Below are 26,623 nucleotides of genomic sequence, written 5' to 3'. Positions count from 1 at the left end.
ATGATTGTGGGCCATGTACTATTGTCGTGGACATGGTACTAGACCCTCAAAATTCTAGTAAGTAATTTGGAGTTCTTTAGATAGTTCCACTCACTGGGGGTGGAAACGATACCAGTACCGTTGACTACCGGTAGTAGGAGTAGTATTTTTCGGTTTCTTGCTTAATTACAATGTCGTCAAAACCGAGACACTCAGTCTCTTGATGATAGTACGTACTGGTATGTAGGCCATGACGTTGTGACGTTTCAATAAATATATTATCATCTAGATCATCTACGTCCTATGTATTCACGACCATTATCACTAACATGAAACCGACCATATCATCGACTGCCAGTGTGCAAGCCTCCCCTCTAGTATATCACTCAATGTCCATTCGGCACTCGATCAGCCTGCGCCTCAAATTCGTCTTCATACGCTCCCATGGATGCCCGACTGCGGACACGCTCCAACTGACTCTCCACGTACTGCGACACATGGTCGTCATCACCGAATCCCAGTCCCGACTCACCGAGTTTCTCATCGTCGTCCAAAGCGGATTCCGGTCCAGGTGTGTCACGACCTGTGAAAGCGGATTCAAAGTCACTGCGGTTCCCGATCGACCGGCTGGTGGATGAACGGCGCACGCTGGGACGACGGCTACCACGTGGTCGCGCCGTCCGCGAAAAGATATCATCAAAGTAGTGCGATGCTGCAGCAAATGGCGAGCGGGGGGTCTGTGGCACTCGGCAGTTGATTCTGTTGACTTGTCAGAATGGTGATACAACAATAATATATCTTATAGGCTTACCCGGTATCGTGGATGATCTTGGCGATCAAGCCGGTCCATCCACACTGGTGAGATGCTCCCAGGCCCCGACCAGTGTCTCCGTCGAAGTACTCGTGGAACCACATGTAGTCTTTCCAGTGCTCGTCAAAGTCGAGAAGATCAGAGCCATTGTAGACAGCACGACGACCTTCGTCATTGCGCGCAAACAAGTGTTGGAGCCGATGCTGGATCTCCTCCGCCACATGTCCGAGATGCATATAGTCGCCAGAGCCTGTGGGGCACTCCACCTTGAAAGAGTCGCCGTAGAACATATAGAATCGCAGCAGAGACTCGACGAGCAGGAAATTTACACACAACCAGACCGGTCCGCGCCAGTTGCTGTTACCGCCAAAAAGAGCACTGTCAGACTCGCCAGGAACATAGCTGACTCGGAACATCTGGCCGTTCACCTCCATTGAGTATGGATGTTCCTCATGGTGCTTGGACATGGATCGAATGCCGTGTTCCGAAAGAAATTCTGTCTCGTCAAGCATCCTCTTAAGGATTTGCTCCAAACGGCTCTTGCTCACAAGGGACAGGAGAAGGCGTTCATCCTTGCCACGGTGCTTCATGCTAGCAATGTTGCGCTCTGCCACGTCTTGCCTATTTTCAACAAACCACTCCAATCGCTTCTTGAAAGAGGGAAACTTGTTGATCAACTCGGGCTCAAGGGTGAGAACGGCGTACAGCGGGATCAGGCCAACGAGGGACCGAACTGGAAGCTGTTGTGTCCAAGGGTCGCCATAAGAGATGGCGTCATAATAGAATCTACTTAAAGTAAGCCATGAAAAACATATAGGTATAGACACGGCCTACCCATCATCCTCATTCCAGAGGGAGGTCTCTTGTCCCCCAGACTTGAATGTCATAGCATCACTGATCAGAATGAAATGCTCGAAAAACTTAGATGCGACTGTGTGCCATTGGTCAGCCGATGAAAGCCTTGACATGAGAGTGTACTCACTGTCTTCGTAGATCCTTCGGTGCTTGGCGAGCTCAAGTGCAATATTCAGCATGCACAGGCAGTAGAATGCCATCCAACCTGTACTATCAGCCTGTTCTAGGACTCCTCCGGTAGGAAGAGGCTCCGATCTGTTGAATAGCCCAATATTGTCCAGTCCCAGGAAGCCACCCTCAAAGACATTTTTGCCCTCAGAGTCCTTGCGGTTGACCCACCATGTAAAATTGAGCAATAGCTTCTGGAAGACGCGTTCAAGGAAGTCGAGATCCTGCCGACCATACATCTTCCGTTCAATCTTGAACGTCCGGAAGGTGGCCCACGCGTGGACCGGTGGGTTCACATCCCCAAAGTTCCATTCGTACGCTGAAAGCTGCCCGTTCGGATGCATGTACCATTCCCGGGTGAGAACATCCAGCTGTCTCTTCGCAAAATCAGGGTCGATCATCGCCAGCGGGATGCAATGAAAAGCCGTGTCCCATGCGCAGAAAAATGGATATTCCCAAGAATCAGGCATTGAGAGAATGTCTTCCATATACAAGTGCTTCCACTGCTGGTTACGAACATGCTTCCGACCCGGAGGGGGTGGGATGAGACCAGGGTCACCGTTTGACCACTGATCCCACACGAAATGATAGAATTGTTTATTCCACAACATGCCAGAAAATGCCTGTCGTTGAATGTTGCGTAGATCATCACTCATGGGAAGCGGGCTGATGTGGTAATAGAAGTCGTCCGCCTCGGTCCTGCGTTCGTCGATGACATTATCAAGAACCTCTTCATCCAAGAAGGTACCTCTTTGTCGCGAAAATCTAAATCGCACGACAGCGCACTCTCCAGGAGGAACCCCTTCACCCTCATTAAAGGCGTACCAAGCAGCGAACTTAGTGCCCTTATTCGCAGGGTTCACTGTATCCTTTTCTCCATTGACAATGAGGCGATGGAAGGCATCTTTCACGTATGGCTGACTGTTCTTGGTGTTCCACAACAGTTCGTTATTTGTTTCGTTCTCAGTGAACAGCATCTGGGGGAACACGTCGTCCTGACCGTCACCAACAGGCGGCGAGGGGGAGAACTGCACATATCGCTCCCCAAGTTTATGATGAGATGTTTTGGCAATCATGGGATGCACCTTCTCAACAGATGGTTTCTCTTTCTGATCCTCGTATCCCCAGGACCAGGTGTTACGGAACCAAACATGGGGAATGATGTGTAACGGGGCGGGCTCTGGTCCTCTATTGTAGGCGATGATGCGAAAGAGCAATTCTTCCTCGTCGTCTTCTTCTTTCGCTGTTTCGATGAAGATGTCCCAGTATCGGTTGTCGTCGAAGATTCCAGTATCAAGAATTTGATACTCACGGTCTTGCCTTGAGCGTTTGCCATTCTCTTCCACGAGTTCCTTGTACGGAAACTTCTTCTGAGGATACTTGTAGAGATATTTCATGTAGGAATGCTGAGAGCGCAATGGAGTCAGAAGGGCCGCGATTTTCGTCCACCTTGGAGAATTGAAGCACAAACCGTCGGGGTATTATCAACATGGAAGTGGGCTTCCTTGATGCTTTCACCATGATTACCCTGAGGATTCGACAACCCGAATAGGCGCTCCTTCAGAAAATCGCTAGACCATAGTGAGCTTGAGATCCAACTAGTCGTAACGGGGCAGAGCCAACGTACTCTTTCTCGTTCCAGAATGCAAAGGCAATATTCTGCAGGTTGTGGGTATCTGAGACACCGGCAATTCCGTCCTCACCCCAGCGGAAGGTCCTAGACCGCGCATGATCATGAGAAAAGTCTAAGCATCATTTTGATCAGTCCGGGCCGCGCGGCACACATGTGAATCGAGGGGCTTACAGCTCCAAGCATCTCCATTCTCCCTGAAATCGATAAAATAAAAGAATCAGTAAATGCCGCTTGCTCCGTAGCCCAAATACCGAACGAGTATGGTGAATTGAAGACTTACGAGTAATCCTCGCGAACTGCGGGGCATCAAGGATAGTCATTAGTCCAGGTACTTTGAAGCGCGACTTGGATGAGACAGCTAGGAGAGAAGCATACCAGTAGCCCATTGCCTCTCTGCCACATACGGCCCCCATCGTTTCCAGTACCGCGAGTGCTCACGGTCCTCTCTCAGGCGACGCTCTTCTTGGGATACGTACTCGTGCTTATCGATGAGCACCATGATGGGATTAGAAGTATGCTGAGTAGTCTCAAGCGGATGAAGAAGACCAGCTCCAAGACAGCTAACGAGGAAGAACAACGAGAGAAAGTATGGAATTTGAAATATCGAGTGGACGAGAGACGGAAAGAAAAAGCCTGATAAGAGACGACGCTGGGAGGGGAGAGCCGGGATGAGGGGTTGGGAATGGCAAGAGGAACAGGGAATGACCGGGAGCTCAGGGACCAGTGGCTGACATGGTAGGTCGCACCGACGCAGCTCCTGCAGGACACTTCAGAGTTCAGAGCTCAGTTATCTATCGGACATCCACCTTGGAAGCTCATTTGGGGGGGGGGTCTGGACCGTTGCTCGGGCGCTTTCTGTCTGGGGGGATTTCCAAGGTCCGGGGGATGACTCTGACATCATTGGTCCTACCCGAGGAGATCATGAGTGAAGCTGGGCGATAATGCAATTTAGGGTTTTTGTTTCAACTCGGGACCGATGTTGATGGAATCCGAGAGTTATATTTGTGTTTTACAATAGGATATAGAGATCGCTGGCCGATTCATAATAGTATCTCGTCCTGATGTTTCTTCCGCGTCGAGTTCTGCTGCGCTCAGACACCCATCTCCGTTGCCACCTCAAGACTCAGGCTACTGCCGCCCTGCAAACCCAACGGATACCATACATACTATACTGTACAGTACTGGTATCATCATGCAGGCCCGGCATCGCCATTTTGGGCTAGCAGGTCAGATGACAGGCCAGCATCCATTGAATGTCGTGCTTCGTGGGTTTTTTTGGCTTGCAGATGCTCATGGTGAAAACCATTGACATGTCCTGCAGCCCCCCGCCTCACTAATGTCAAGTTTGTTGACAATGTCAGGACAAGCAGATGTCAATGTGGTGACACTCACGCCAAGATGACGGGAGTAATTGTTGGCAGCCCTGTTCGCAGCAGATCTTTCAAGTAGTCCTTTCATGCATCTAATAACCATTGCTAATATCTAGTCATATCTGAACAATGTGGAAGCAGACTGGGTCCCTCGGTCACAAAAATGTTGCTCATGAAGAAACCTGATATTGGGAATTTGGGCGACCCTCACGGCGGAGAAATAATTAAATGGGCGCTGCAGTGGAGATCATCCAGAATGTGAACAGGGAAGAATTGAAGTGATCCCTCCCTCTTACTCTCGGAAAACGAGGCAATTCATCCCCCCTGATCAAGGGAGCGTCCAAGCCACAGTCATGGAAATGAAAGTTTCGCTTGGGAGAGCTCAGGCCTCATCCTATGATCCTTGCTATGATCCAACTTTGCCACATCGGGTCATGAGCCCACTCATCAGGACACGGACGCGTGTTTGGAAGTCCCGTCCCGAAGATCCACGAATCCAACTCAAGCCAAAGAAAAATAAAAATGTCAGCAAAGAGACAGCAAAAGAATGTAGCCGCAGTCCATCCATCCACAACTTGATTATAAAGTGCTGGCCGAGAATTAAGGCGAGTGTTGGCCCATTCCTGGTGATTTGGCATGATCATGATCGCTCCTGCCCTTTCTAGATCGCTGAATTCTAGGCTTCATGGGCACCTTAAGCAGATCTTGGGGCGATGTTGGAGCGAACAGGAGGACATCCTTCCCCGACACTCTTCCCCTCTCTCCCCCCTGTCAAGCTTGAGAGGAACGAGCTCCTTGGTGTCAGGAGCCTACTAGTAGTAATTAGGAGACGCAACGGAAGTATGACTGGGGTTTGGATATATACGTTGGAGCTAGATGGATCCTTCGAGTTGTTGCACCTGCAGAAATGGCGCAGATTTTATATGAAGGGACCACTTAACTCCTAAGGAGTATGGCCGTCGGATGGGTCGCAGGCTAAAGACCTCGGCGCTTCAGTTCAAGTTGTCTCCGTTTTTCGCATCGAACCGGGTTCTCAACCTTCCGTCTACGCTTTTGTTTTATTATTCATTTTTCTTTTGAGTTTTTATTCTCGGAAAAGTTGAGAAGACTACCTTCAGTTTTGGCGTTTGTTGCGGGTGAAGCAGAAAATCATCCATGGCGTCATTGTGGAAATATTCTCCAAGGCGTTTAGTAAATACTAGGAGTCTAGAGCAACTGGGTACCTTCTCCCGAGGAAAGGCGTCTAGGCTACTTTGTATTAACCCGGGCATACCAAACACTGCCTCACCCTCCCAAGAGAGATAGATCGATAGCAATAAGTACTACTACTTGAGTAGCTAACTTACGACTGCAATACTTCATGCTGGCATACCGTTGTAACTCAAATTTCCTCTATATCACATCTGCAAAACATTAAGGGAGGGCAGAACAGAAAATAAGAAAAGAAATCCCAAACAAAAATGAAGAAAGCATGTTATTCCCCCATTGAACGATACACCTGCACTATTCAGGAAATAGGTCTTAGCTTCCGAGGCGGTTGACCAGGTTGACTCAGGCAAGGTACCTCGTAACACCTAAATTAGTGCCTGCCCACCTGATGATGATTTTGATTCCACATTATTATGATGGTTTATTACAATTACGACAAACTGCGAACTGTCGGGACTCCATACATCCATACATCCATACAGACCGGAACAGACAGAACGTGACAAAAGTACACGGACCACTTCATATAATCCATGATTGGCTCGCGGGAACCAGGATAGCGACATCCGCGGGCTTTTCAGCAGCAGGTCGCCGCAAAGGGTAGGCGGATGCTATTGGCCCTGCCAGTCAGCAGCGGTACTTTTATTTAGCGCCCGTACTAGGTTTACCCCAGCGGCGAACCACCCGGTTGCCCTGTGGGATCCTCGCCTAGCAGTGGAGAGGAAGTACTTACTTGCTGCGCAGACGCCTGCGGCCTGCGGTATTGACAATGTTTACTCTCTCATGGCCCGAATTAGCACTTGTTTTGATGTATTTTATTTTCCCCTTTCCTTTTCTTTTCCCTATTACTTTCTAATTTTTTTTTGTACTCTTCTGGGTTTCCGTTTTTACTTATGATACTCTTTACTCTCCTTCCCCCCCCACCTCCCTCCCCCTTCTCACCCATTACGCTCATGATTTATGACCAACAGAGTTAAAATTGAAAAAATGCGTCTCTTTCCCCAATTGGACAGGGATTTGATGACTTACTTTACTTCCCGAATGTTTCATTCCAATGCTGCTGTCTTCTCCTGTTTGTTGGCATCGTTTGGTTGGGAGGAAGGGATCCAGATGGCCGGTCAGCCAACGTACATTACTTACTGACATGCATACCCCGTAGTACTAACTCTCTGCTGGCTCCTCCTCGTCAATTAGTCTGAATTATTTTCCCCATCAACAAGCAAGAGTAATAGTTATGGTTGCTATTATTATTATTAGTTGTGGTAGTATTATCAATTTATTATTATTATTATTATTACTGTCACCATTACTACTCCTGATTTCTTTTCAGTGATTTTTCCAGACTAAGATTATCGCTATTGATTTTATCGCCTTGGCTGGCGGTTGTCGAACACCGTGACAACTCGACAGCACTGACTTGACAGACTGACAGACTAACCAACTAACTAACTAACTGACCACTACCTTTTTTTTACTTTACTTACATACTCTTTCAGTCTCGCTGAAATCCCCCGAACTATATCACCATCAATTCCCGCCCTCCACAGAACACGATCTACTCCCACCAGCTAACTGCTAGTAAGACCGCGACCCTGTTTCGCGCCTGCTGCTGCTTCTGCTGCGGCCTTTGGCTTCATCAGCCTCCACTGCTGCTAGCTAGTCTAGTTAATCCCTCTTCTGCTCACCCTGACACAATTCCCCCTCCGTTGACGACGTCTCTTTTCCGTACGGCTTTCTGTCTGCATAACCACTTTTCCCTCCTACTTCGCCTTTTATCTTCGACCTCATTCTTCCCCCCCAAGTTATCTATCTAGCCTCTCCACTTTCTACTCCCGTCTCTCCCCTCACCTGTTTCCTTACTCTCTTTTCAACTACTCTACCCGGTCTCTGCTGTGATACGAGCTTCCGCCTAGCTGATCCGCACGTCCCGCTCCGTTTCAGAGTATGGTTGACGAGCAATATTCAGTGACTATTTCATGATGGATGGTTCCATTCCGCCGCCGTCCACCACGACTACGACCACCTCCACCCCCTCTACCACCACTATTCCAACTTCCTCTTCATCAACCGTTTTCCGACCTCGCAAATCAGAGGATTGGAATGAGTATCGTACGGCCATCGAGAATCTCTACCGAGACAATCAGCTCAAGCTCCGCGATGTGAAGAGAATCATGGAGCGTGACTATAACTTTGTTGCATCGTACAGCCTTCCATTTCTCTTTTTTACCATTCCTGCCCTGTTTCCTGCCTTTCCCTCTCTCCCTCATATTTGTCATTCTGCCATTTACGGGCTTGCATTGCTTGTCCCTCTGCAGAAATGCTCTGTTCCTTTCCTTTTACCTCCAAAAGCGGAAGAAGAGGACAGTGCGTCATTGTTATTGATGTTGCTTTTTTCTTCTATTTCCCTTCCCTTCCCCACTCCTGGACAAATCAGCTTGGTTATAGGCTTCCCCTGACATTCAAACTTTCCAGAGAAAAACAATACAAAGACCGCCTGGCTGCATGGCATGTCCGCAAGAATATCAAGGCCAAAGAAGTCCATGTCATGATCCGAAAGCAGCAGAAACGAGCGGCCCGAGGCAAGCAAACAGGTTTCCGTGTTGCTGGACAGGAAGTCGACTCCAAACGCATCTCCCGCTTTGTCCGTAGATATGGATCGAACATGGAGGCCAATAATGCCCGCGAGGATCCTCCGCACAGTCCTCAGGGCCATCAGATCATCCAGCCCGTCCAACCCGTCCAGCCGATCCAGGCAACAAGTCCCGAACCAGGTAGGATACTCCCCATTCCGTCCCTAGTGCTGGGATTACTCATGTTAGCCGACAGAAACTCCCTCCGATATGAGCTATTTTACCCCACCGCCAGAGGAACGAGCAATGACATTATCACCTTCTACAGAAACACCGTCACATTTCCGTGAGCCCCCCATCCTTCTATTATTTCCCCCTTGCTATTCTACTATATATCCTGGCCAGCTATTTTGGTGGGATCCGTCAACAAGTAGTCGGGATGGTGGAAGATTTAATTGACTAGATAACCCAGATGACGACCCACCCGAACCAGTTCGTAATCCAGGAATTGGCAGTGCACGATCTTTATCGGTCTCTTCCGGAACTATGACCAATGATATAACGAAACCCATGACTGACGGGGTCCAGGGACCAGATGGCTGGATGACCCTTGAGATGTTTCAGGAAAAGCTTTTGAAGCTTTCGAGGACACTCGATCAATCAATGTCCCGATTTGTGCCTGCCGAGGATCGCAGCCACCAGCCATCCAATACTGACCAGCATTCTCGCTCAATCGGGCAGTGAGAAGGAGGAAGAAAGATATCAACGTCCTTGGACGAAAAAAAGGAAAGATCCTGGGAATCTGTCAACATCCGTATACTCTGCTACATCCTGTTCTTTGGCAGGTTGAGTTGATTGCCTCCTTCTCCACTTGGTGTCCCTCTGTAATATTCCACTTTATTTCCCTTTGTTTTTATTTCTTTTCTTCCCATTCATCTATTTCACAGAGTGCCGACTATATAGAGCATCCATGGCTTGAATATATTGGGAAATCGGTATAATGTAGGTTGCGAAAAAGAAAACCCCCTTAAGATGAAAGAAGATTGTGGTATTCTTACGGTGACATCTGCTGTTGTTGGCTGTTGATGGTACATACATTGTCTGACTTGTGACTCTAGTGACCTCGCTACTACTTCCTTCACGGAGCGTGGCAAGGAATCCTGCTCGACGAACCCTTGGGCCAATACTACGATGATTCGTTGATTGCGATCCCAGAAGGAACCCCATGTGGAAGTGATTCTGCAGTTCACACGGACAAACTGTGAGTTCAGCTGTCATCACGGTCGGCCTTCAATCCAAGTCACCCTCAAATGCAAGGCATGACTGGCAGTGATCTCCATCGGCTCAGCGGCTATAATTCTCTGATCAATAACCTAGCACTTGGTACCCGGCTCAACAATAAGGATACTGATTACGAGCCAAGTGGATGAGCATGGAGGAGAAGGATGACATGGCAAGCCTTGCGATGGAGTAAGACCCATAATCGCCCGCACGGTGCTTGGGCTCAACACAAAGCCTCACAAAATTTGGCGTCGATTTCGATATTCATATTATGTCACAAGGCAAACCATGCACTGGTCAATCGCCGAGGTCAGAATACCGCTCTTGCTGTCTTTCATTTAAGACACAGTAGATCGGCTGTCTCCCTATTTTGTTTTTATGGAATGGCTCTACTGGTTTAAACATTCCAGCAGAGCAATTCAGATACCGAGACAGCATGCAGAATTGCCGGGACTGTCGATCGTCCTTGTTAAATTTTTAATAAGTATCATTCGATATGGTAGCACCATGGCTGTCGATCGAGCGGTGACAAAAGATATAACCCGATCGTGCATCACTCTATCTACCATGGTTAAGTACAGGCATCAGCGATCCGTGACGAGTCTGAATAAGGAGACATAAACAGTCGAAGCACAGTGATTGGCACCTGCATTTAGCTGTAGTGCAGCCGTGGTCGGACATGTGGACCAGGCCAATTTATGGGCCAAGTCGTCCACACCCTGCTCTACCACTAACATAGATCAGTCTTTCCATTTCAGTCCCTTTGAAGTGGCCAGGGCTCATGGAGAGCAAGACCGGGTTCACAAAAGAGCATAGCCCGAAATGGGAGAAGACTGGTAATAAGGAAAAAGAAAAGGCCCATGGAAGACAAAAGCAAGCGATTCTACAGGCTAAGGAAACGATATCCGCCACGGACACGGCCTGCCAAGAAAGGCCAATGGGAAGGCGAAAACAGGGGCTGATGTGAGATGATTGTCTTTGATGCGGCAGCCGAGCCCGATCACTACGTTGTAACAGTGAGCGCGTGCGCCTGGCCTGATTGCTGGGACGGCCGAAAGTCGATGAATAGCAGCAGATCGGAGGGGCGAAGTGCATCGGTGGTTTTGGATTCCTGATGAGGCCCTCGCTGATCCTCGAGCCCGCGGGCACTAGCTCTCTTAGTCCCTGTCAGTCTATCAAGAGTCACTGCATAGACTGACTGCTCGCTCACCCTCGCTCGCCCATTTCCACACAGGCTCTGATATTATTAATATCATTGGGGAGATTTCTAATTTACCCTTCACGTCAATTGCTCATCCGACTTTTCCTGCACGCCTGTGGTATAACATGAGGGCGTCAGACTAGTTTCCCGCGCTCTAGAAGCATAAGCTCCCTACATCTTAACTTTACATGTATCTTCATTATCTACAGATCGTCTACTATCTGTATTTATGAACTGAACTACAAAACGATTTACCTTCTCTCTATGATGTAGCCCTAGCCAAAAGTACGCATTGGGCCATTGGGCAGCAATTGAACAGAAGTCCCGACCCTTCTTTTTTACTCATCGATTATTCGTATATTATTATTAGCAAGCCAATTTAATCAATCTCCCCCCCTCTCCTCTCCTCCCGGCCATTTGGCCTAAACTCCGTGGATGCCTCAGATCTGCACGATGATGTCAGGTCAGCTAAAGCCTCCGTACTTCCCGTCTGCCCAGTAAGTAAGCTACTTAGTTCCTTTTTCCACCACCACCACCACCACCACCGCAATAACGTCATAGAAGACAATAATAATCAGTACTAGTAGGTAGTTCCATACAAAAGAAACAAAACAGTATCAACGTAGCATACTAATTAATACATAGATAGTTATCTTTTTCTCTAGCGCTGTATGCAAAATTACTAGCAGGTCAGTGGGCGCAATGTTGATACAGTATGTATGTATGTTTGTATGTATCTAGTTAGTTATTTACTTCGTGGTTGATTTCATACTCAGTCTGTCTATCTACTAACTTATCTGCTGAACAGTAATAGACCTGCTTGTTTAGAATGGAGTGAGGGTATGTGTTATATAGATTGAATGGATTGATGGGTGGATGGATACAGTAGATAGATAGATAGATACTGCTGGGTAATAGATAGGTGAGTAGAAGGTTAGGTTACAGTAAGTTTTACTCAGAGTATAAGTAGATAACTTACTGATTACTGATGGAGTCAGTTGTAGTGTGTGATTAGTTGCTAACTATTTACTAATAATACAATTGTTTCATGAATATCAAATTAGGTAGGTGAGTGAGTTGGGTTTATCGGTAACACGAACTAGATAATTACTAGTTATGTATGTATGCTAGAGTGGATAGGTAGTAAGCAGGTAGGCCACATGTCAAATTTACTTCTTACAAAGAGCCGAGGGGGGGAAAAAAGAGTAAAGGAGACAGATAGTAGATGATGAATAATATACTATATTTCGTTCCCGCTGCATGAGATAACCATAGAGGTAGGAGAAAGGGGAGGAATGAGTTTGGAAGAGAAAAAGAAAGAAAAAGTCAAAAAGAAATCTTTCTTTTTTTCCGCTGAAACAAACATGCACCGGAAAATGATGACTCAATCCCTCGAAGAGAATAAGAAAAGTAGAAAAAGGAAACATGCCCATATACCAGGTACCCAACGCTAGACAATCCAAATCCGGTAATCCGGCGACAATAACAATAACGGGGAAGAGAAAAGGGGACAGAAGAAGAAAGAAAAAAAAAAGTAAAGGTAGTAAAGTCATCATCAGGCGGTCAACCTAGGTCCTGCCACGTGCTTTGCGTGGTTCGTAACATACAGACATGCATGCATGCATGCGGTCAAGCTGGAGTGTGCGCGTGAGTGTGCGCGTCGAAAGTGTAACTATGATACTATAAATATGTGTATGAGGGGCGCGCTGATGAGGGAGATGAATGGAGGGATGGATGATGATCATGAGTAGAAAGCGCTCTTCTGGAAGCTTTCAGGCGAAATATCACCCATCTTGCCCTTCAGCTGGGGCTTCTTGGCTTCCGTGGCGATCTCCTCGGATGCGCTCGCCTGCATCGAGTTGCTGCGACTGCCGGCTTCGCTGCCCGAGGTGATCGCTTGCTGTTGTGGGCGGCGCTGGATGGTCTCCAGGTACGGTCCCTGTAAGTATCCGACGCGGCCATCACGAGCACGGCAACGCCACCACTCCGAGGCGTTACCCATCGGATCGGATTTGCTTAGGACAGCGACGATGTCGCCCTTCTTCACAGCCAAATCGATGCCGGAGCTCTCCTGGGCTTCAGGGGTGTAGTCGTAGAGCACGCGGCAAAAGTCAAGCTTGGAAGGGTCAAGCGGTGCGCCTTGGCCCTGCACGGGCTCGCCATTTGGACCCAGCATCAGCTGGCGACGTTCCTCTTGCGACCGAGCCAGAGCCTTGATCAGCTTGCCCATCAGGTAGGGAAGACCGAATACGGCGATCAGGAACATGAAGAACGGCTTCTTGGAGGGCTTGGGGGGAGCGGGAGTGCCATCCGGCAGGGTGGCGGGGGAGGAGCGGCCGCTGAGGAATGCTGCAAAGGCGGACGGAGTGAGGGCGGTAGCATCAGCCGGCGGGGGACGACCGGTGATCTTCGCGATCAGAGTCTTGAACCAGCGGATGATGGTGAAGATACCGAGGGCGGAGCCAAGCGTGTTTCGGAGGTTGCCGAACTGCTCTGCCACAGAGACCATGGCTAGGGACAACTATTAGTGAACAGGCAACAACGCGCCGAGGAAAAGATGTTAACGTACCAAAGAAGGAGCTGTGCGTCGCCATGTATGTGCTCTCCAGCATCTGAGCGAATCCTCCAAACGCACCCACGATACTCTCAATCATCTGGAACGTAGCTTGGGTGCTCTGGCTGAAGGAATTCGTCAGGCTGTTGGGATCGTTGGGATCACCGGGCATGCCGCCGTACATCCCCCCCATGCCTCCCATGCCACCATACATGCCGCCATATCCTCCCATGCCGCCATAGCCTCCGTACATGGAGCCCATCGTGCCGAAGCGGGAGTACGGCGACGAGTAGCTTCCGTAGCCGCCGTAAGGGCTTGCGCCGAACCGGGAGGCCGAGTAGGGAGAGTAATTGGAGGCGGTGCGATTGACAACAGAATTCAGTGAATTAGGACGGGACGGGAGATCGGGAGCAGTAGATGTTGAGGATGCTGTAGCTGTGGGGGCCGAGGCACTGGCGGCCGCGGTCGGAGTAGTCGAACTGGCCGTCATCGCGGATGAGGCGGTCGGAGTAGCCGCCGATGATGTTGCCAAAGCAGGAGACCCTGTAAGTGAGTGATGTGTCAGTCACACCGTAATATGAAGATATATATTGTTTTACTAATTCATCATTTTCCAAGAGAGCTGTGGACATACCAGCAGCAGCGCCTGCCCTCTCCCACGGTTTGGGTGGCGAAACGGACGCCATGGATATGCGGGAGGGGTTTGGTACCTCAGCAATCTCGCATGGAGATGGACCTCACAGAGGAGGCCAGTCAGAGCGAGAGCGAGAGAAGGCGGAAATAGCGCGACAGAAGGATTAAGGGGGGTAGTCTGGGGAAGAAGAGAGGGGAAAAGGGGAGCGAGGAGGTAAGAGACAACAGCACGAGCGATAGATTGGATGGATTGGATGTGATGGAATGGATGAATGAATGAGAGGCGATGGATGGCGATGGAGACGGAGGCGGTGGAGAAAAAGCCAGAAAAGAGGAGAAAAGGTCGCATGTGGCCCCGATGGACCGAGGCTTCCCGCTTGCCGAGTTAAGTCCCCGGTGTTGATTATTCCACTTATTCCACTTATCTTTCCATCTACTCCGTAGATTAATCAAAGATAGCTAGTTATCTATCGAGTGGGATATCATATTTGCCGTCCAAATTATCTGAATATAATATATCACCATCAAATGCTCAGGCCCATTGCTTGAAATATGTACAGCGGCCTAAAATGCTCCCAGAACTCCCGAGATGCGATTTCCCAACCCCAACAGGCATCGTCAACAACGCCGGCCCAAACAGATCGGAAAAAGATTAGTCCTCAACGACGCTAGTTATACAATACAATCCCAGTCACCGCCATCTTCCACCACGTCTCCTTGCCCAGTTCTACTGTCTAGAGCTCCTCATGGGTCGGGGGTGTTGGAGGGGTGGGTCGCTTGGGAAGCTGGATCCTCCAGGACCGTGGCGGCACAGGCAGACCCAGCCAGTAGTTCCATACCCGAGCAACCTCCAGGACGGCGATCTCGAAGCTGCAATGCCCAGTTAGTATATAGGAAACTGTGGAGGTCATCGTATGCCATCACTTACAATGTCTTTGGTGCATTGACCCAGCTCTTCAGCACATAGACGTAAATGTCCCAGATCATAGAGAACTCGGCCTTAATATCATCCCAGACCGTATCCGTGTCGCGGCGTACCCGGACCTTCTCCCACGGAAGTTTCTCGGTGATGTAGACAAAGTTGTCATCATCGCCATCCTCATAATAGAAGGTCGAGCCACCGTCTTTGAGAAGTCGTCGGGTCTTCTTCTTGCCACCGCGCTCCTTGGACGCAATGCTCGCGGGGATGGTGAAGACCTCCCCATCACCCACATCCATGGCCCGGTGGAAACTCCGGACGGCGGCAATGCTGTGAGAAATGCGACCAAGGGTATTGATCAGTGCCACCAGCTCAGTCCGGCGCAGCAACGGGTTCTCGCCGTTCTTAGTCTCGTCGTACTCGAACAGCACTTTCAGAGCGGTGCCATATCCGTTGACCTGGAGCTTGCCCCAGAGGCGGCATTTGTCGCACCCGACGCAGTCCATCAGGCGACTGACGTTGCGGAATCGGTTGCGGAAGTCTTCCTTCAGGCCAGCGGCGCTGGGATCCTGGAACATGATGTTCTCGTCGAAAATTTGAGGGCGGTCAGCCAAGGTCGAGGTCAACTTGGAGACCTTCTCCCTAGTCATGGCATCCTGGACCGGGTCACCGACGCAGTAGTTGTAGTTGTGCAAGTGTTTTTGCAGCTTCGCCACGGCGCGCGAGACCAGCGCGTAGTTGAAGTACAGGTTCGAGATGCGCTCGGGGTGATCGTGGAGACGATCTTTGAAGCATTGAAGGTTAGGATGCCATTGCCCCGTCGTCTGGTTTAGGTAGTCCCAGCAAAGGTGGGTCGAGATAGACGCATGCATTCCACTGATGAGACGATGGAACACTCGCTTCTCAAGACATTCATTGTCCAATGGAAGCAGGTCGGGGCGCTTCAACTCCTGCTGAAGCACATGACGGAAATCGTTGACAGCTTGAAGACCACCCAGCTGAGGAGTAACGGGTGATAGCTCGGGCACCGGTTTGAGGAAGCAATTCTCCCGATAGATTGCATCCCAAACCTGATGGGCGCCCATACCGGCATACCCTGTGAACCGTTCTGGATTATCAACGAGACTGACATAGTCTCCCTTGCCGCTAGCACCCTCATCTTCGGGAACACAGTAGTCGCGTTCATCACATTCATCGTCATACTCCACCACACAGCTCTCTCCAACATTTTCGCCTAGCATTCCTTGGAGCGGTCGATTAAGAGGTCGCTCCTTTCGTTGATTGCGGCCCGGATGGCCTGCTTTGGGTCCCTCGAGTTTACTGAGCTCCTCCGCGCGCCATGTTAACGGAATGTCGTCTTCGGATTCGATTGTGTTGACGGAGCATGCAATGTTCCCGCACATGCTATTCGCATCGGACCAGAACGGACAGACTTTGTTAAAGAGATTAAGACGGTAGTACGAGAAGAAATCGGTATCTTGCGTAATGGATTGGAGGAGGGTGTAGACTTGATCGTTCAGATGATCGATCGTGGCGTAGGAGACACAAGCGTCGGACACCATGGCAGTGGGGTCAATCTGGTAGAGATGAGGATGAATCAGCCAAGTCTGGTCTACAATATGCAGTCCAAGCGTATGCCCGAGCGTTGTATCGACTTACCGCACACTTGTCCTGGTTATGGTGCAGCCCAGTCTCGGCATTGGAAAGCCTCGACAGGGCAAATACCGCCAAATAAAAAAATTTGGCTGCGGAGCGCATCTTGGAATAGCCGGAGACCGGCGGAAACGAGTGGACAAGGATGGAGGAAAGGATCGGAGTGTATGACAGAAACCAAGAGAGTATAGAGTGAAGCTATGCAATGAAAGTCTATGGTAGGTAAGCAAGAAAACAGGGTCCTTCACATGAAGATCAGCGACGGAAGGGAAGCCTGGATTGTCAACGGTCGATCGTGGTCAGGCCAAATGACATTTCCCTGCACAAGAGATGATGCAGTTCCAACCGCAGCAAAAGGAAGCAGAAACGAATGATGGGAATAAAGAAGCAGGTGGAACGAGGGGACTGATTATTCAAGGAATGTCCGTTGCGAAGTGGACAAGTTGTCCTTGGTGGCGCGGAGTTGCATGATCCGCAAGTAGTCATCAATAGTCATCAAATCAATTCCATCTCCGCCGGCTTATCGCCGCCAAAAAAAACCCTTGTTTCAGCGAGCTCCCCACTGCGACGATCCACGGTAGTCTAGATGTATCTGTCTATAGAAACTGTATACATATCGACTTTTTGTCTTTGTTCTCTTTGATGTTCATTTGGGGGTTCGACTGGGTACGTCTAAAGTTTCATTGGGGTATATTGGTTTAATTCGGCGATCGCAACTCGCAGTATCAATAGTATGTTCGGATCAGCTGACGGGTTTGGATAGCAGGATCAAGATCATGCTGTCGCATGGCCGTGTTGGTAAGATTAAGGGGCGTAAGGAGCGAGCTGGCTGCCACAGAGCGCCGCAACGGCCACGGTACATGAAGCTGCCACGCTGCTCCAGCTGTTGACTTCCAGAATGGAATCATGTATCGGGGTAGTTGCTTTTCTTGTTTAGCTGAGTACATATACAGGCTGATGAGGTAGTTGGTTAACTACTAAGTTGAGTAACTATACCATGCGCTTTGACGCGAAGTCATACAGGCTCCGCAGGCTCTAGGACATGTCAGACGCATGTCTCGCAGGTTACCTGTAATACTAGATAAGGGGCATGAGCATATATTTAGTAGTCTGCGATACAACACATTGAATGAACTGTTACGCTAACGCGGCTCCGTATAGTGGATGACTACGCCATATGCACTTTACACTGTTTATCGGCCAGAGGCATATTGTAACTCGTCAGATTTGACTGTCAGACAGCAGAAGTAAGAACAACCATGGATATTCCCGATCCAGGCCCATCAAAGGGGGCTGCAGCAACCATAAACGCCATCCACCGTGATACTCCAGGCTTCAACTCCGAGCGTGACACATCATGTCATACCGTAATCACCGAGGTCATGACCGGTGTCGCAGGGGAATCATGGTAGAATACATAGAGAAAGAACGCTCCAAAGATCACTAAAAACAAACATCGAATCTCGCAGCTCTACCAAGGAGACTGCGGTCTTATAGATGAACCAACCGCCAATGCATGTTGTCGTACGGCCGTATACAAAAGGTTCAAATGAACCTTTTTAAGAAGTTCCGCTGCGCTTGCGACGACGGATACTGAGCGCCTTCCGGAGCGAGGCGAATGGCTTGGGGTGGGGTGTATTGTAAAAGGGGTCCTTTTTGAAATCCTCATCGGTGAATTTCTAGAAGGAGATTAGAGCATGTTGTGACAAGTGCACAGCAAATTAGCAACTTACTTGACCGGGACAACGCATAAAGTTTCCATAGTCGTTCATCATGTTCGGCCCCTCCTCGTATTCGTAGGTGCGCCCCTCCATGTCTGTGTGACCTGGAGGGTAATAAGCCACACCGTCCAGAGGACGGTGACTATCAATGCAGTCCCTAATTTTATCTTTCGGAGTCGCCTTCAAGGTCTCGGCAGTAGAATTTTTGACTGCCTCAACGGGGCTCTGCTTGGTGTGGTAGTTTCTCTCCGCATAGACAGCATCGTAGGGCCCCTCGTGATGATACTGGCAGAGACTCGCGCTGTCCAGACGATCAATAACGTCCGGATTGACCAGCAGCGAGTTTCTCGAGTATCTGGCCGGCTGGGGGTTCGACGGGCTGCCATGGCGATGGCGCCGAGAACTATACTGAGAGGTGGAGCTCTCCTTCCTCCGTCGGGGCTCGACGGGATGATGCTCCGGCGAACCCGAATAGTAGACGGAGGGGAAAGACGTAGAGCGCTGACGGTTCAAGGACCGTCGACTCGGAGAAGAAGAGAGGAAGCGTTGGTAGGATCCATAGCTGTCCATTTCAACATCCATGTCCATTAGGTTGGGATGATACCGATGGGAGTAAGAGGACCGGTATGGGGTCGCACAAGCTGGGAGAACGGCGGACGCCATAGTTACTGGACGCCTAAGGAAGAAGGATAAAAAACGAGAGGGGAGAGAGAAATGGAGGGAGAGGATGCCTCTCAAGGTTGGAGGAGAGAGTTAGGTATATATAAGGACAACAGGATGTCCTATAAATGTATGTAGGCGTTTAATAGTAGGGCCTACTAGTGACTGCCTGCGTCTGCAGCCCGTAACTCAAACGAGTGGTGGGGCTTAGCAGCGGTGAAGTCGGGTATTGATTATAGAGTTGGGAGTAACGTTGTAAGGTGCGGTCTGTGTGGTTATGAGTGTGGCAGAGTAGATTTGAAGTAGACAGTAAGTAGTAAGTCTGTATTGCAAGGTAGTGGTTGTTAAGATGGGAGTAGTAGGAAGAAGTTGAAGAAGAAAAGAGAGAGCGAGAGAGAAAGAGGACAAGACGGAGAGTAAAAGGAACGAGAAGACCCAGAGGGAAGAGTCATAATTCATCATGATTTAGGCTCTGGTCATCGCTGGTCATGCAAATGCAATTCCGAACCGGTGGACCGTGACGTGACGAGTAGCGCCGCATTGCTTTTCGATTTGCTCACATTTGCTTCCACGCGATCCGGGGATGGGTTTGTATTACGCCTTATCGATAAGGCTCTACTTAGTAGACTAGAACGTATGTCCAGTCAAGACTAGACCGGTTCGGTTGCATCGGATGTCCTCTTCGATGATGAAAATACCTGGGCACATCTCCTGTTGTTAGTCCACTGGGTGACTCTTTCTGTAGGTGCGCGGAAGGCTCGGGCCCCAGGCACTCCCCTCCGCCCCTCCCGGTTCTAGACTTAAGGAACCAGTCAGGATGGCCCAGGCTGACATTACAAAGGTGGTAAATCCCCATGGAACCTCTAGAAGGTCCCTGAGGGATTCTAGTGGAGTCGCAGTGGCAATTATCGCCGTCATGATTGTCGTGTCGTCGTCAGCTGTGGATGCCCAGGGCCACCATCCACCGGCTGACTAAATCACTCGCACCACTTCGAGTGCGAACTGAGTCTTGACATCATAACCACCAGACTTCCACACCAACTGACTGCGACATCCTGCAAATCCCTTCTGACATTCAAATTTACATCATCTGCAGAACAGGTTGGGTATCACAAATGGGAGGTTTACTGACTAGATGATAGAGTTACTACTAGTTAACTAGATAACTACGGAATACCCACCGTGCTGAGCAGCTCCGTCTTTAAGCTTATCTTTAGTGACTACGATAGCGCCAACGGCGGGCTGGATCTAGCCCTGCTAGTCTTGAAACAAGTTTTGGTCTGCAACTAAAAAGCACGCGCCAGTATTAACGTCTGCATGCCTCTGACAGGCGCTTCTACGAGTTGCTTGTTACACACTCATCCACGCACAAAAGTAATATGATGGTCCGCATCGCATGTCAGTCAGTCTGCGACGGTCTGCATGGGCGACCCAATGCATGGAGGATATGTTACACAGGGTCTAGATTTGTCCTACGAACCCTCAGGGACTAGAAGTATTGCAGGCTTATAATTAGAAACGAGCCAGGTGAAATGAACGCATATTTCCAGGTACCTTCGGTCTACTTTCTCTCCCTGTCAGGGGGCTGAGGTCCAACCATGGGTTAGGGGCCGCAACCCTGGCGAGGTGACATGAATAATGCAAACAAGCTTCGACGTAATTTTCACATAATTCGCATCTCTGCTAGTCTTTTGAGCAATGCCAATAAATAGACAGCCGATGAAGAATCTCATCATTGTTCATGCTCGCTTTGTGATCCCTTTTGCTTCGATCCTTGTTGACCTCAGCTGACGAGATAGTAAGACGCTCAACGTACAGAGTAAGATATTCATAGCCACCATAAAAGCAATCAGGGAAAAGTGTTGTCTCACAATGGATCAAATCTCTCACAGCTACACGATGTGTTCTGTTAATCTGCGAAAAAAAGAAAAAAAATCCACCGATCTAGAACCCCTTCCAGCTCCAACTGGTGAGTCTTGGCAGCCCTACCCGTAAAAAGCAGTGTTTCAATACGGACAACCCGGATCCACCATCCCGACCCGATGGAACAACAATTTACTACTCCAACTGCGGCCACCAATTTCATCCTGCATGTCCACTTCCAACCAATGTCCTTGACCCTGTAATGGCTCTGGTGCAATATTCTGAATCAGAATCCGAAGTAGAGAACGAGCTTCCTCAGCGCCCAACAAAAAGGCCTCGTCAGGCCGCCAACAATCCATCTTCCTCACTCCCACCTTTACCTGCCGCTTTTCACGATCTCTATGCCTCCAGCACTCGCGTCAGCGTGACCGACGACCCCAGTCTCCACGGAGGCCGAAAAAGGGTCATTCCCCATGTTGAAGGGAACTGGCCGACCCACATCTACTTGGAGTGTATGTGTCATCCATCACCACCACCAGCACCCTCTGGCAGTAGTTGGGCCCTCGAGAACGGAAATAACAGCCGTATAACCAATCCACAGGGTATCCATCCAAAGATGAGCTTTCTATTCTTAGCGATGTCATAGATCAGATCAACGATAGGCTCGATGGGAGCACGATTCAGCTCCACAGCCTACTACATAGTGATCTTGGCGCGCAACTGCCCCTCCACATTAGTCTGTCTAGACCAGTCGTGCTACGAACGGAACAGCGGCAGTCATTCTTGGAGCTATTTCAGTCTCAACTGAAAGAGTCGCAAATTCCAGCGTAAGTAGCTGACTTGTTTATTTGTTTCGGTCTCTATGTTTTTGTGATTGATCAATCCACCATGCTGACAAGCTATGCAAGGTTCAACGTCACGACAAATAGCCTCGACTGTGTCTCGAATTACGAGAAGACGCGGTGGTTTTATGTCTTGCGTGCAGAGAAGCCAGAGGAAAATGCTTTGAACCGTCTTCTTCGGCTGTCTAATCGAGCCCTGGCTCGGTTCGAACAGCCTCCGCTATACGAGTCGTCACAGGATGTGGCGGCTGTGCAGAAGTCAAATGGTGGTGGTACGACACTGCCACGGGTGTCGAGCGAGTCTGGCCAGACCGGAGCTGATTACTCTCACTGCTTTCATATCTCGTTGGCGTGGAGCTTGACAGGTCTGTCGTCTGCAGAGAGTGAGCTGATCGGAGGTGTGGATTTGCAGAAGGTACGTGAGTTGAGTGTGCGGTTTGATTGTGTCAAGGTGAAAGTTGGAAACCATGTTTCTAGTATACCGCTGCAGTAGAAAGATAAATTTTTGACATAGAGTTGTACATAGATAGAAGTATTTGCTAGAATACTATAGTTGGTGGGTGGGTGTTGGTGACGCTGACTCTTTCAGCAATACTCGTCTTCATATATTTGGAGTGATCGAATATATTATTGGTCATCATAAATCCTTGGCGGCTAAAGAAACATGAACTTACTTATCGAAGTAATGGACTTGAGCACGAAGGAAGTATTATCACAGGTCTGTACTCCGCACAGTGTAAATTGGATACACATCGGTTATCCCAATAGATTCTATGATAAATCCAGCATTAACAAGATACAGGCACTAGAAGCGCATAATCCATGTAACAAACTAGTTCATCATAAGTGCGCCTCATGAGCAAAATTTGACACATGCTCACTGGTAGTAAATTATCATTCCAACCTAATAGACCCTGTCTGTATCAACGATAGAATAGCAGAAACTTATTAAAGTTTAGTATTTCAGACTACCAAGGATCCAGAGAGGCACTATCCCGTCACTTTATCTTAGAAAATTACTTGACAGTCTGCCCACCTAATATATATATATCTATCAGAGACAGTACTAGATTCCATCACTGTTAGTACCCAAACAACTACGTCCATTCTCTCCAAGTGTAAGTTACCCAAGTAATGAACAAATACCTATCCACAATAATATCCCATTTAAAGACCAAACCATGTCCATCTACTTCACCACTATTGCTCTTATATACTATCAACCTCGGAAACATCCATTATTAATAATGAGCAAGACCCCCCTTCCCCCACGCCAGCATATCCCCACTACCAACCCTGTAATATTCGCCCGTCCCATACAATACAATACCCACCGCCCAGGCACGTCACAAACAGCTAGCCTGATTAACACACGCGTAGCTTAGCTAGCTTTCATCTCTTCATCTTTATCTTCGAACCTCCCTCCCCTTTCCTTCACTAACAACCAAAAAAAATATATATCCCATCTCATCCAAAATGTCCCTAATCACACCACCCCCCATCACCATCGTACGTTATCTCCTCCTTCCCCACATCCATCCCAAGAAAAAAAAGGAAAACAAAAATCTAACCCGCACAGGAAGACCTCCATGCTTTCCAAGCAAAACACTTCCCGGGAAGCCTCATCGTCCAGACACCACAACCGCAAGCAGTGACCAACACCAACCTCCCCGAAGAATACACCTCACATGACTACGAAGAACAATACGACTGGAATGAAGAATATGAAGAAGATGAAGATCTAGGCTACTACCCTGACGGCGTGAAACGCACACTCACGGACGAACAAATCCGCATTTTCAGACATAGTGAGATCCATGCCTTGAGGAGGGAGAAGGAGTTGCGTGAGGAGGAGGAGGCGGATGCTGCTGCTTCCGCTGCTGCTGCTGAAGCTGAAGCGGCTGCAGAGCGTGCGGTAGATGCAGGTGCGGATGTAGGCGCAGATGCGAACGCAAAGACAGATGCTGCTGGTACGGAACAAGCGAGCAAGTCTCGAGTAGAAGGGGAAGATACGGATGTGAAGATGGATTATGGGGATGGGGGTGTTTCGAATACAGCTTCGACTTCGAACCAGACTTCTAGGCCTGTGCCGCAGTTTACAGGCAGGAGGATCATTTCGTATGATGATTGAGATTTGGATTGAGGGAGAGGACGGGGCGTTAAGGTGGTTTTATGTGACTGCCTCCTATCAACCTATCTATCTGCATGTCTGCCTATCTGGCTATCTGTGATGTGCTGCGATTAGCCACTCTGGTTTCTTACGCCCCCGCAGGAATCACCGTCGACATTGTGTTCGAGACTCAAAGTGCTTTGCATGCACACCGACCTAACCTTTCTGACATGGTGAGTTACTCACAGCATTCATTTCTTTTTGTTATTCTGCCCCCCACCATGATGAAAACATCGTATCAGTCATCCTTAGTCGGAGCGCCATACCATCTGCGGATGTGTAAGGCTATGTCGACTTAAATCTTCTCTCTGAAGTTACTTGTTATTGCTGCCTGTTGGACTTGAAATTTTCTCTATGTTCTGTCGCTAATCCACTTATTGACTAGTGCTGTCTTGGACCAGGCAAGAGCAACTGAAGTGCTGCTTTGCACATCCTATGTATTGCTGTTGCAAATACCCAGTAATTGGGTGTGCGACACAACGGTTACGTTGTGATCCGGACCCACGTCTAGTAAAAGGCTTGAGCGATAAAAGCCAGCCTCTCGACTTCGCTGAGAGCATGACCTTCATGGAAGCAGCATGTCTTTATTAAACCGTATTGGTTCAAGTATCGAATCTGTTATCTATCAACATGGCAAAATCTATCGATGCTTAGGCTATAGCGCTGCATCTCAAATATAGCCAGTATGGCCTTTCTACATCTACTCAAAGCGTGATGGGCCTCTGTCTAGGGACAAAGCACCAAAAGAAGGCAATTCCGATGAGCAGTCCAAGCATTATGGGCTGCAAGACCTGGACGCCGGCCTGGGAGGCCACCGCTCCTGTTAGGAAAGGGAAAGCAGCGGACCCGGCCTGTCCAAGACTGGCAGTGAATCCTGGTGATTGTCAGCATGAGCAACTATACATTCCACTGTCAGCTACTCACCCATTGCTCCAATGTGAAGTTCCTGTGGGATAACCTTGGTGAGGACGTAAAGTCCAACCGGGTAAAAAGGACCGATAAAGAATCCTGATATGATCTATCAGCATGGATCCAACAGCGGTATAGCTTCGTATCTGGCAGGAATGAGATGCTCACCCAGGAAACACACAGTAACCGCATTGACTGTGATGTCTGGAACCAGCCAGAATAATAGCTGCATCGCCACAGCCAACGCGGTATAAACGAACACCATGCGTCGTTCACTAAAGCGATGCGTAATGTCCGCCAGAGCAACACGGCCCAAGGTAAAGCCGGCCCAGAAGCCAGAGGCAATATAACCTACCTTGGAAGGGTCGCCGTTTCTCACCGAAACTAGAAACTGCACAAGCCAGCCTGAAACAAATCAGCAAGGGAGCCTCTTCCGGTCCATGGAAGAACTTACCTCCAGCAGTCACCTCCGCACCAACGTACAAAAAGAAGAAGCCGTTGAATATCCACACTGTCTTGTTCGTCACAGTCTCTCGGAGTTCCTTGCCAGCCGTGTCCTTTGCATTGCTCACATTCGGACGGAAGAGCCCCTTTCTGAAGGTCCAGACCAAAGATGTGATATTTAGTGCGCCGAACAACATGGTCACGAGGTAGTAATGATGCCAAACTGGCATTCTCGAGGCAATTGTATTGGCGATCAATGGAGCAAGGATAGTTCCGACACCATACACGGCATGCAAGACACCCAGCCACCGATGGGCGTCCTTGACAGTTATAGTGAACATGTTCATTTGGGCATCTTGGAACGCTACGCCGCAGCCAGTGAAGAAAAATGCCGCCACGAAAAGGGGGAAAGGCGGGCTCCAGAACATCAGAGCATAGCCAAGACACTGGACTGTTGCGCCCAGAACCAATGTACCGCCTGTACCTATGTGAGAACACACGTGGATATTGGCGAAAGAGGCGACAACCCAGCCCACAAAGTTAACTAGGTAGATCATGGACACCTGCAGAAGACCAACATCGTAGGTCGGCTGAATGTACGGGATCAAAGGACCCAATGCAGCATCTTTATCATTGCATCATCCGGGTGTCAGCTTTGGGTTGACTATTGCAGGCACGCTATCGGGGGCGGGGCAATGTACCGTTCAGCCCGGCCATCAGTGCAGCAAAATTCGTACTGAGGATCTTGCTTTTGACATCCTGGACATCCTTGGGGAGGAGAGACGTAGACTCATCGGCCGGAGACGCTTCATGTCGAGCGTAGTTGCCATTTTCAGCTTCTCTGTGGCCATCCATCTTGCTAATTGAACTGGACTGATTAGTAGTTGCATTGAGGGGAAGGGCGGCCTCGCACTGGAATAGCCAGTTACTTATATACGAAAAGGACAGAACAGTAATCCTTGGCGGCAGCAGCTAGCTCCACCATCGCCTAGCTCCATAGCAGGTAATCGCGGCTAGCTAACAAAACCGACCCCAGCTGATGGGATGGATGGATGATGGTGGGGTAAACCCGAAGTTCAAGCGAGGGTTGTAAGCAGGGCAACTGCCTGCCTGCCTGTCTGTCGGTGAGAACCACATATGGATTTTGGGGTCTAGCCCGCCCCTCTTAATTGTGCTTG

At 49.2% G+C, this 26,623-nt stretch overlaps 12 protein-coding genes across 12 annotated transcripts; 5 read left to right on the top strand and 7 right to left on the bottom strand.

Annotated features, from left to right (window-relative positions):
- Nucleotides 1-235: 235 nt before the first annotated feature.
- BDQ94DRAFT_146485 (uncharacterized protein) lies at nt 236-4,505 on the bottom strand. The gene is made up of 9 exons (XM_026766833.1): nt 3,822-4,505; nt 3,727-3,742; nt 3,618-3,640; nt 3,441-3,558; nt 3,285-3,384; nt 1,773-3,219; nt 1,625-1,721; nt 791-1,576; nt 236-738 (listed from the first exon to the last, which is right to left on the bottom strand). Exons 1-9 carry the CDS (start codon nt 3,943-3,945, stop codon nt 366-368), a joined length of 3,084 nt encoding a protein of 1,027 aa, XP_026624723.1. The 5' UTR covers nt 3,946-4,505; the 3' UTR covers nt 236-365.
- Nucleotides 4,506-4,741: 236 nt separating this feature from the next.
- BDQ94DRAFT_146483 (uncharacterized protein) lies at nt 4,742-6,038 on the top strand. The gene is made up of 2 exons (XM_026766832.1): nt 4,742-4,859; nt 4,933-6,038. Exon 2 carries the CDS (start codon nt 5,170-5,172, stop codon nt 5,479-5,481), a length of 312 nt encoding a protein of 103 aa, XP_026624722.1. The 5' UTR covers nt 4,742-4,859; nt 4,933-5,169; the 3' UTR covers nt 5,482-6,038.
- A 773-nt stretch (nt 6,039-6,811) lies between these two features.
- Nucleotides 6,812-7,288, top strand: BDQ94DRAFT_146481 (uncharacterized protein; the record flags this gene model as incomplete). Its single annotated transcript, XM_026766831.1, has 2 exons — nt 6,812-7,142; nt 7,220-7,288. The coding sequence occupies exons 1-2, from the start codon at nt 6,986-6,988 to the stop codon at nt 7,222-7,224; spliced, it is 162 nt and encodes a 53-aa protein (XP_026624721.1). The 5' UTR covers nt 6,812-6,985.
- Nucleotides 7,289-7,325: 37 nt separating this feature from the next.
- On the top strand, nt 7,326-9,995 carry BDQ94DRAFT_146479 (Clr5 domain-containing protein). Its single transcript, XM_026766830.1, has 6 exons — nt 7,326-8,225; nt 8,498-8,796; nt 8,852-8,941; nt 9,068-9,654; nt 9,714-9,856; nt 9,973-9,995. Exons 1-4 carry the CDS (start codon nt 8,002-8,004, stop codon nt 9,337-9,339), a joined length of 885 nt encoding a protein of 294 aa, XP_026624720.1. The 5' UTR covers nt 7,326-8,001; the 3' UTR covers nt 9,340-9,654; nt 9,714-9,856; nt 9,973-9,995.
- On the bottom strand, nt 9,436-10,064 carry BDQ94DRAFT_55849 (uncharacterized protein). The gene has a single exon (XM_026776048.1). The coding sequence runs from the start codon at nt 9,871-9,873 to the stop codon at nt 9,532-9,534; it is 342 nt and encodes a 113-aa protein (XP_026624719.1). The 5' UTR covers nt 9,874-10,064; the 3' UTR covers nt 9,436-9,531.
- Nucleotides 10,065-12,120: 2,056 nt separating this feature from the next.
- On the bottom strand, nt 12,121-12,725 carry BDQ94DRAFT_55823 (uncharacterized protein). The gene has a single exon (XM_026776047.1). It carries the CDS (start codon nt 12,631-12,633, stop codon nt 12,247-12,249), a length of 387 nt encoding a protein of 128 aa, XP_026624718.1. The 5' UTR covers nt 12,634-12,725; the 3' UTR covers nt 12,121-12,246.
- pex13 (peroxin PEX13) lies at nt 12,726-14,601 on the bottom strand. Its single transcript, XM_026776046.1, has 3 exons — nt 14,266-14,601; nt 13,647-14,174; nt 12,726-13,588 (listed from the first exon to the last, which is right to left on the bottom strand). Exons 1-3 carry the CDS (start codon nt 14,315-14,317, stop codon nt 12,819-12,821), a joined length of 1,350 nt encoding a protein of 449 aa, XP_026624717.1. The 5' UTR covers nt 14,318-14,601; the 3' UTR covers nt 12,726-12,818.
- A 111-nt stretch (nt 14,602-14,712) lies between these two features.
- BDQ94DRAFT_55814 (ER oxidoreductin) lies at nt 14,713-17,285 on the bottom strand. The gene is made up of 3 exons (XM_026776045.1): nt 16,843-17,285; nt 15,193-16,760; nt 14,713-15,134 (listed from the first exon to the last, which is right to left on the bottom strand). The coding sequence occupies exons 1-3, from the start codon at nt 16,939-16,941 to the stop codon at nt 14,999-15,001; spliced, it is 1,803 nt and encodes a 600-aa protein (XP_026624716.1). The 5' UTR covers nt 16,942-17,285; the 3' UTR covers nt 14,713-14,998.
- Nucleotides 17,286-18,053: 768 nt separating this feature from the next.
- BDQ94DRAFT_146463 (uncharacterized protein) lies at nt 18,054-19,941 on the bottom strand. Its single transcript, XM_026766829.1, has 2 exons — nt 18,570-19,941; nt 18,054-18,515 (listed from the first exon to the last, which is right to left on the bottom strand). The coding sequence occupies exons 1-2, from the start codon at nt 19,218-19,220 to the stop codon at nt 18,396-18,398; spliced, it is 771 nt and encodes a 256-aa protein (XP_026624715.1). The 5' UTR covers nt 19,221-19,941; the 3' UTR covers nt 18,054-18,395.
- A 1,364-nt stretch (nt 19,942-21,305) lies between these two features.
- On the top strand, nt 21,306-22,625 carry BDQ94DRAFT_146462 (HVSL domain-containing protein). Its single transcript, XM_026766828.1, has 3 exons — nt 21,306-21,592; nt 21,682-21,907; nt 21,989-22,625. The coding sequence occupies exons 1-3, from the start codon at nt 21,343-21,345 to the stop codon at nt 22,413-22,415; spliced, it is 903 nt and encodes a 300-aa protein (XP_026624714.1). The 5' UTR covers nt 21,306-21,342; the 3' UTR covers nt 22,416-22,625.
- Nucleotides 22,626-23,344: 719 nt separating this feature from the next.
- BDQ94DRAFT_55787 (DUF3807 domain-containing protein) lies at nt 23,345-24,477 on the top strand. Its single transcript, XM_026776044.1, has 2 exons — nt 23,345-23,431; nt 23,502-24,477. The coding sequence occupies exons 1-2, from the start codon at nt 23,399-23,401 to the stop codon at nt 24,051-24,053; spliced, it is 585 nt and encodes a 194-aa protein (XP_026624713.1). The 5' UTR covers nt 23,345-23,398; the 3' UTR covers nt 24,054-24,477.
- A 319-nt stretch (nt 24,478-24,796) lies between these two features.
- On the bottom strand, nt 24,797-26,300 carry BDQ94DRAFT_171769 (putative MFS transporter; the record flags this gene model as incomplete). Its single annotated transcript, XM_026771829.1, has 5 exons — nt 24,797-24,966; nt 25,017-25,100; nt 25,170-25,406; nt 25,456-26,070; nt 26,147-26,300. 5 exons carry the CDS (start codon nt 26,298-26,300, stop codon nt 24,797-24,799), a joined length of 1,260 nt encoding a protein of 419 aa, XP_026624712.1.
- Nucleotides 26,301-26,623: the final 323 nt, after the last annotated feature.

This window comes from Aspergillus welwitschiae, assembly GCF_003344945.1.
Source record: "Aspergillus welwitschiae strain CBS 139.54b unplaced genomic scaffold BDQ94scaffold_22, whole genome shotgun sequence".
Taxonomy (NCBI): Eukaryota; Fungi; Ascomycota; class Eurotiomycetes; order Eurotiales; family Aspergillaceae; genus Aspergillus; species Aspergillus welwitschiae.
Note: the sequence above shows the minus strand (reverse complement) of the source record. Positions and strands in the feature narration are given on the sequence as shown.

Excerpts from the sequence above, each read along its gene's own strand:
- BDQ94DRAFT_146485 (XM_026766833.1), bottom strand. The coding sequence starts at position 3,945 with ATGGTGCTCATCGATAAGCACGAGTACGTATCCCAAGAAGAGCGTCGC. Across the intron at positions 3,385-3,440 it reads GCATTCTGGAACGAGAAAGA|CGATTTTCTGAAGGAGCGCC; the intron begins GTACGTTGGCTC and ends ACTATGGTCTAG. Across the intron at positions 3,220-3,284 it reads ATGTTGATAATACCCCGACG|CATTCCTACATGAAATATCT; the intron begins GTTTGTGCTTCA and ends TTGCGCTCTCAG.
- BDQ94DRAFT_146483 (XM_026766832.1), top strand. The coding sequence starts at position 5,170 with ATGGAAATGAAAGTTTCGCTTGGGAGAGCTCAGGCCTCATCCTATGAT.
- BDQ94DRAFT_146479 (XM_026766830.1), top strand. The coding sequence starts at position 8,002 with ATGATGGATGGTTCCATTCCGCCGCCGTCCACCACGACTACGACCACC. Across the intron at positions 8,226-8,497 it reads GACTATAACTTTGTTGCATC|AGAAAAACAATACAAAGACC; the intron begins GTACAGCCTTCC and ends CAAACTTTCCAG. Across the intron at positions 8,942-9,067 it reads AGAAACACCGTCACATTTCC|ATGACGACCCACCCGAACCA; the intron begins GTGAGCCCCCCA and ends TAGATAACCCAG.
- BDQ94DRAFT_55849 (XM_026776048.1), bottom strand. The coding sequence starts at position 9,873 with ATGACAGCTGAACTCACAGTTTGTCCGTGTGAACTGCAGAATCACTTC.
- BDQ94DRAFT_55823 (XM_026776047.1), bottom strand. The coding sequence starts at position 12,633 with ATGATGACTTTACTACCTTTACTTTTTTTTTTCTTTCTTCTTCTGTCC.
- pex13 (XM_026776046.1), bottom strand. The coding sequence starts at position 14,317 with ATGGCGTCCGTTTCGCCACCCAAACCGTGGGAGAGGGCAGGCGCTGCT. Across the intron at positions 14,175-14,265 it reads GAGGGCAGGCGCTGCTGCTG|GGTCTCCTGCTTTGGCAACA; the intron begins GTATGTCCACAG and ends ACTCACTTACAG. Across the intron at positions 13,589-13,646 it reads GACGCACAGCTCCTTCTTTG|CCATGGTCTCTGTGGCAGAG; the intron begins GTACGTTAACAT and ends AGTTGTCCCTAG.
- BDQ94DRAFT_55814 (XM_026776045.1), bottom strand. The coding sequence starts at position 16,941 with ATGCGCTCCGCAGCCAAATTTTTTTATTTGGCGGTATTTGCCCTGTCG. Across the intron at positions 16,761-16,842 it reads ATAACCAGGACAAGTGTGCG|ATTGACCCCACTGCCATGGT; the intron begins GTAAGTCGATAC and ends CATCTCTACCAG. Across the intron at positions 15,135-15,192 it reads GTCAATGCACCAAAGACATT|CTTCGAGATCGCCGTCCTGG; the intron begins GTAAGTGATGGC and ends TGGGCATTGCAG.
- BDQ94DRAFT_146463 (XM_026766829.1), bottom strand. The coding sequence starts at position 19,220 with ATGGCGTCCGCCGTTCTCCCAGCTTGTGCGACCCCATACCGGTCCTCT. Across the intron at positions 18,516-18,569 it reads TTATGCGTTGTCCCGGTCAA|AAATTCACCGATGAGGATTT; the intron begins GTAAGTTGCTAA and ends ATCTCCTTCTAG.
- BDQ94DRAFT_146462 (XM_026766828.1), top strand. The coding sequence starts at position 21,343 with ATGGCTCTGGTGCAATATTCTGAATCAGAATCCGAAGTAGAGAACGAG. Across the intron at positions 21,593-21,681 it reads GACCCACATCTACTTGGAGT|GGTATCCATCCAAAGATGAG; the intron begins GTATGTGTCATC and ends ACCAATCCACAG. Across the intron at positions 21,908-21,988 it reads AAAGAGTCGCAAATTCCAGC|GTTCAACGTCACGACAAATA; the intron begins GTAAGTAGCTGA and ends AAGCTATGCAAG.
- BDQ94DRAFT_55787 (XM_026776044.1), top strand. The coding sequence starts at position 23,399 with ATGTCCCTAATCACACCACCCCCCATCACCATC. Across the intron at positions 23,432-23,501 it reads CACCACCCCCCATCACCATC|GAAGACCTCCATGCTTTCCA; the intron begins GTACGTTATCTC and ends TAACCCGCACAG.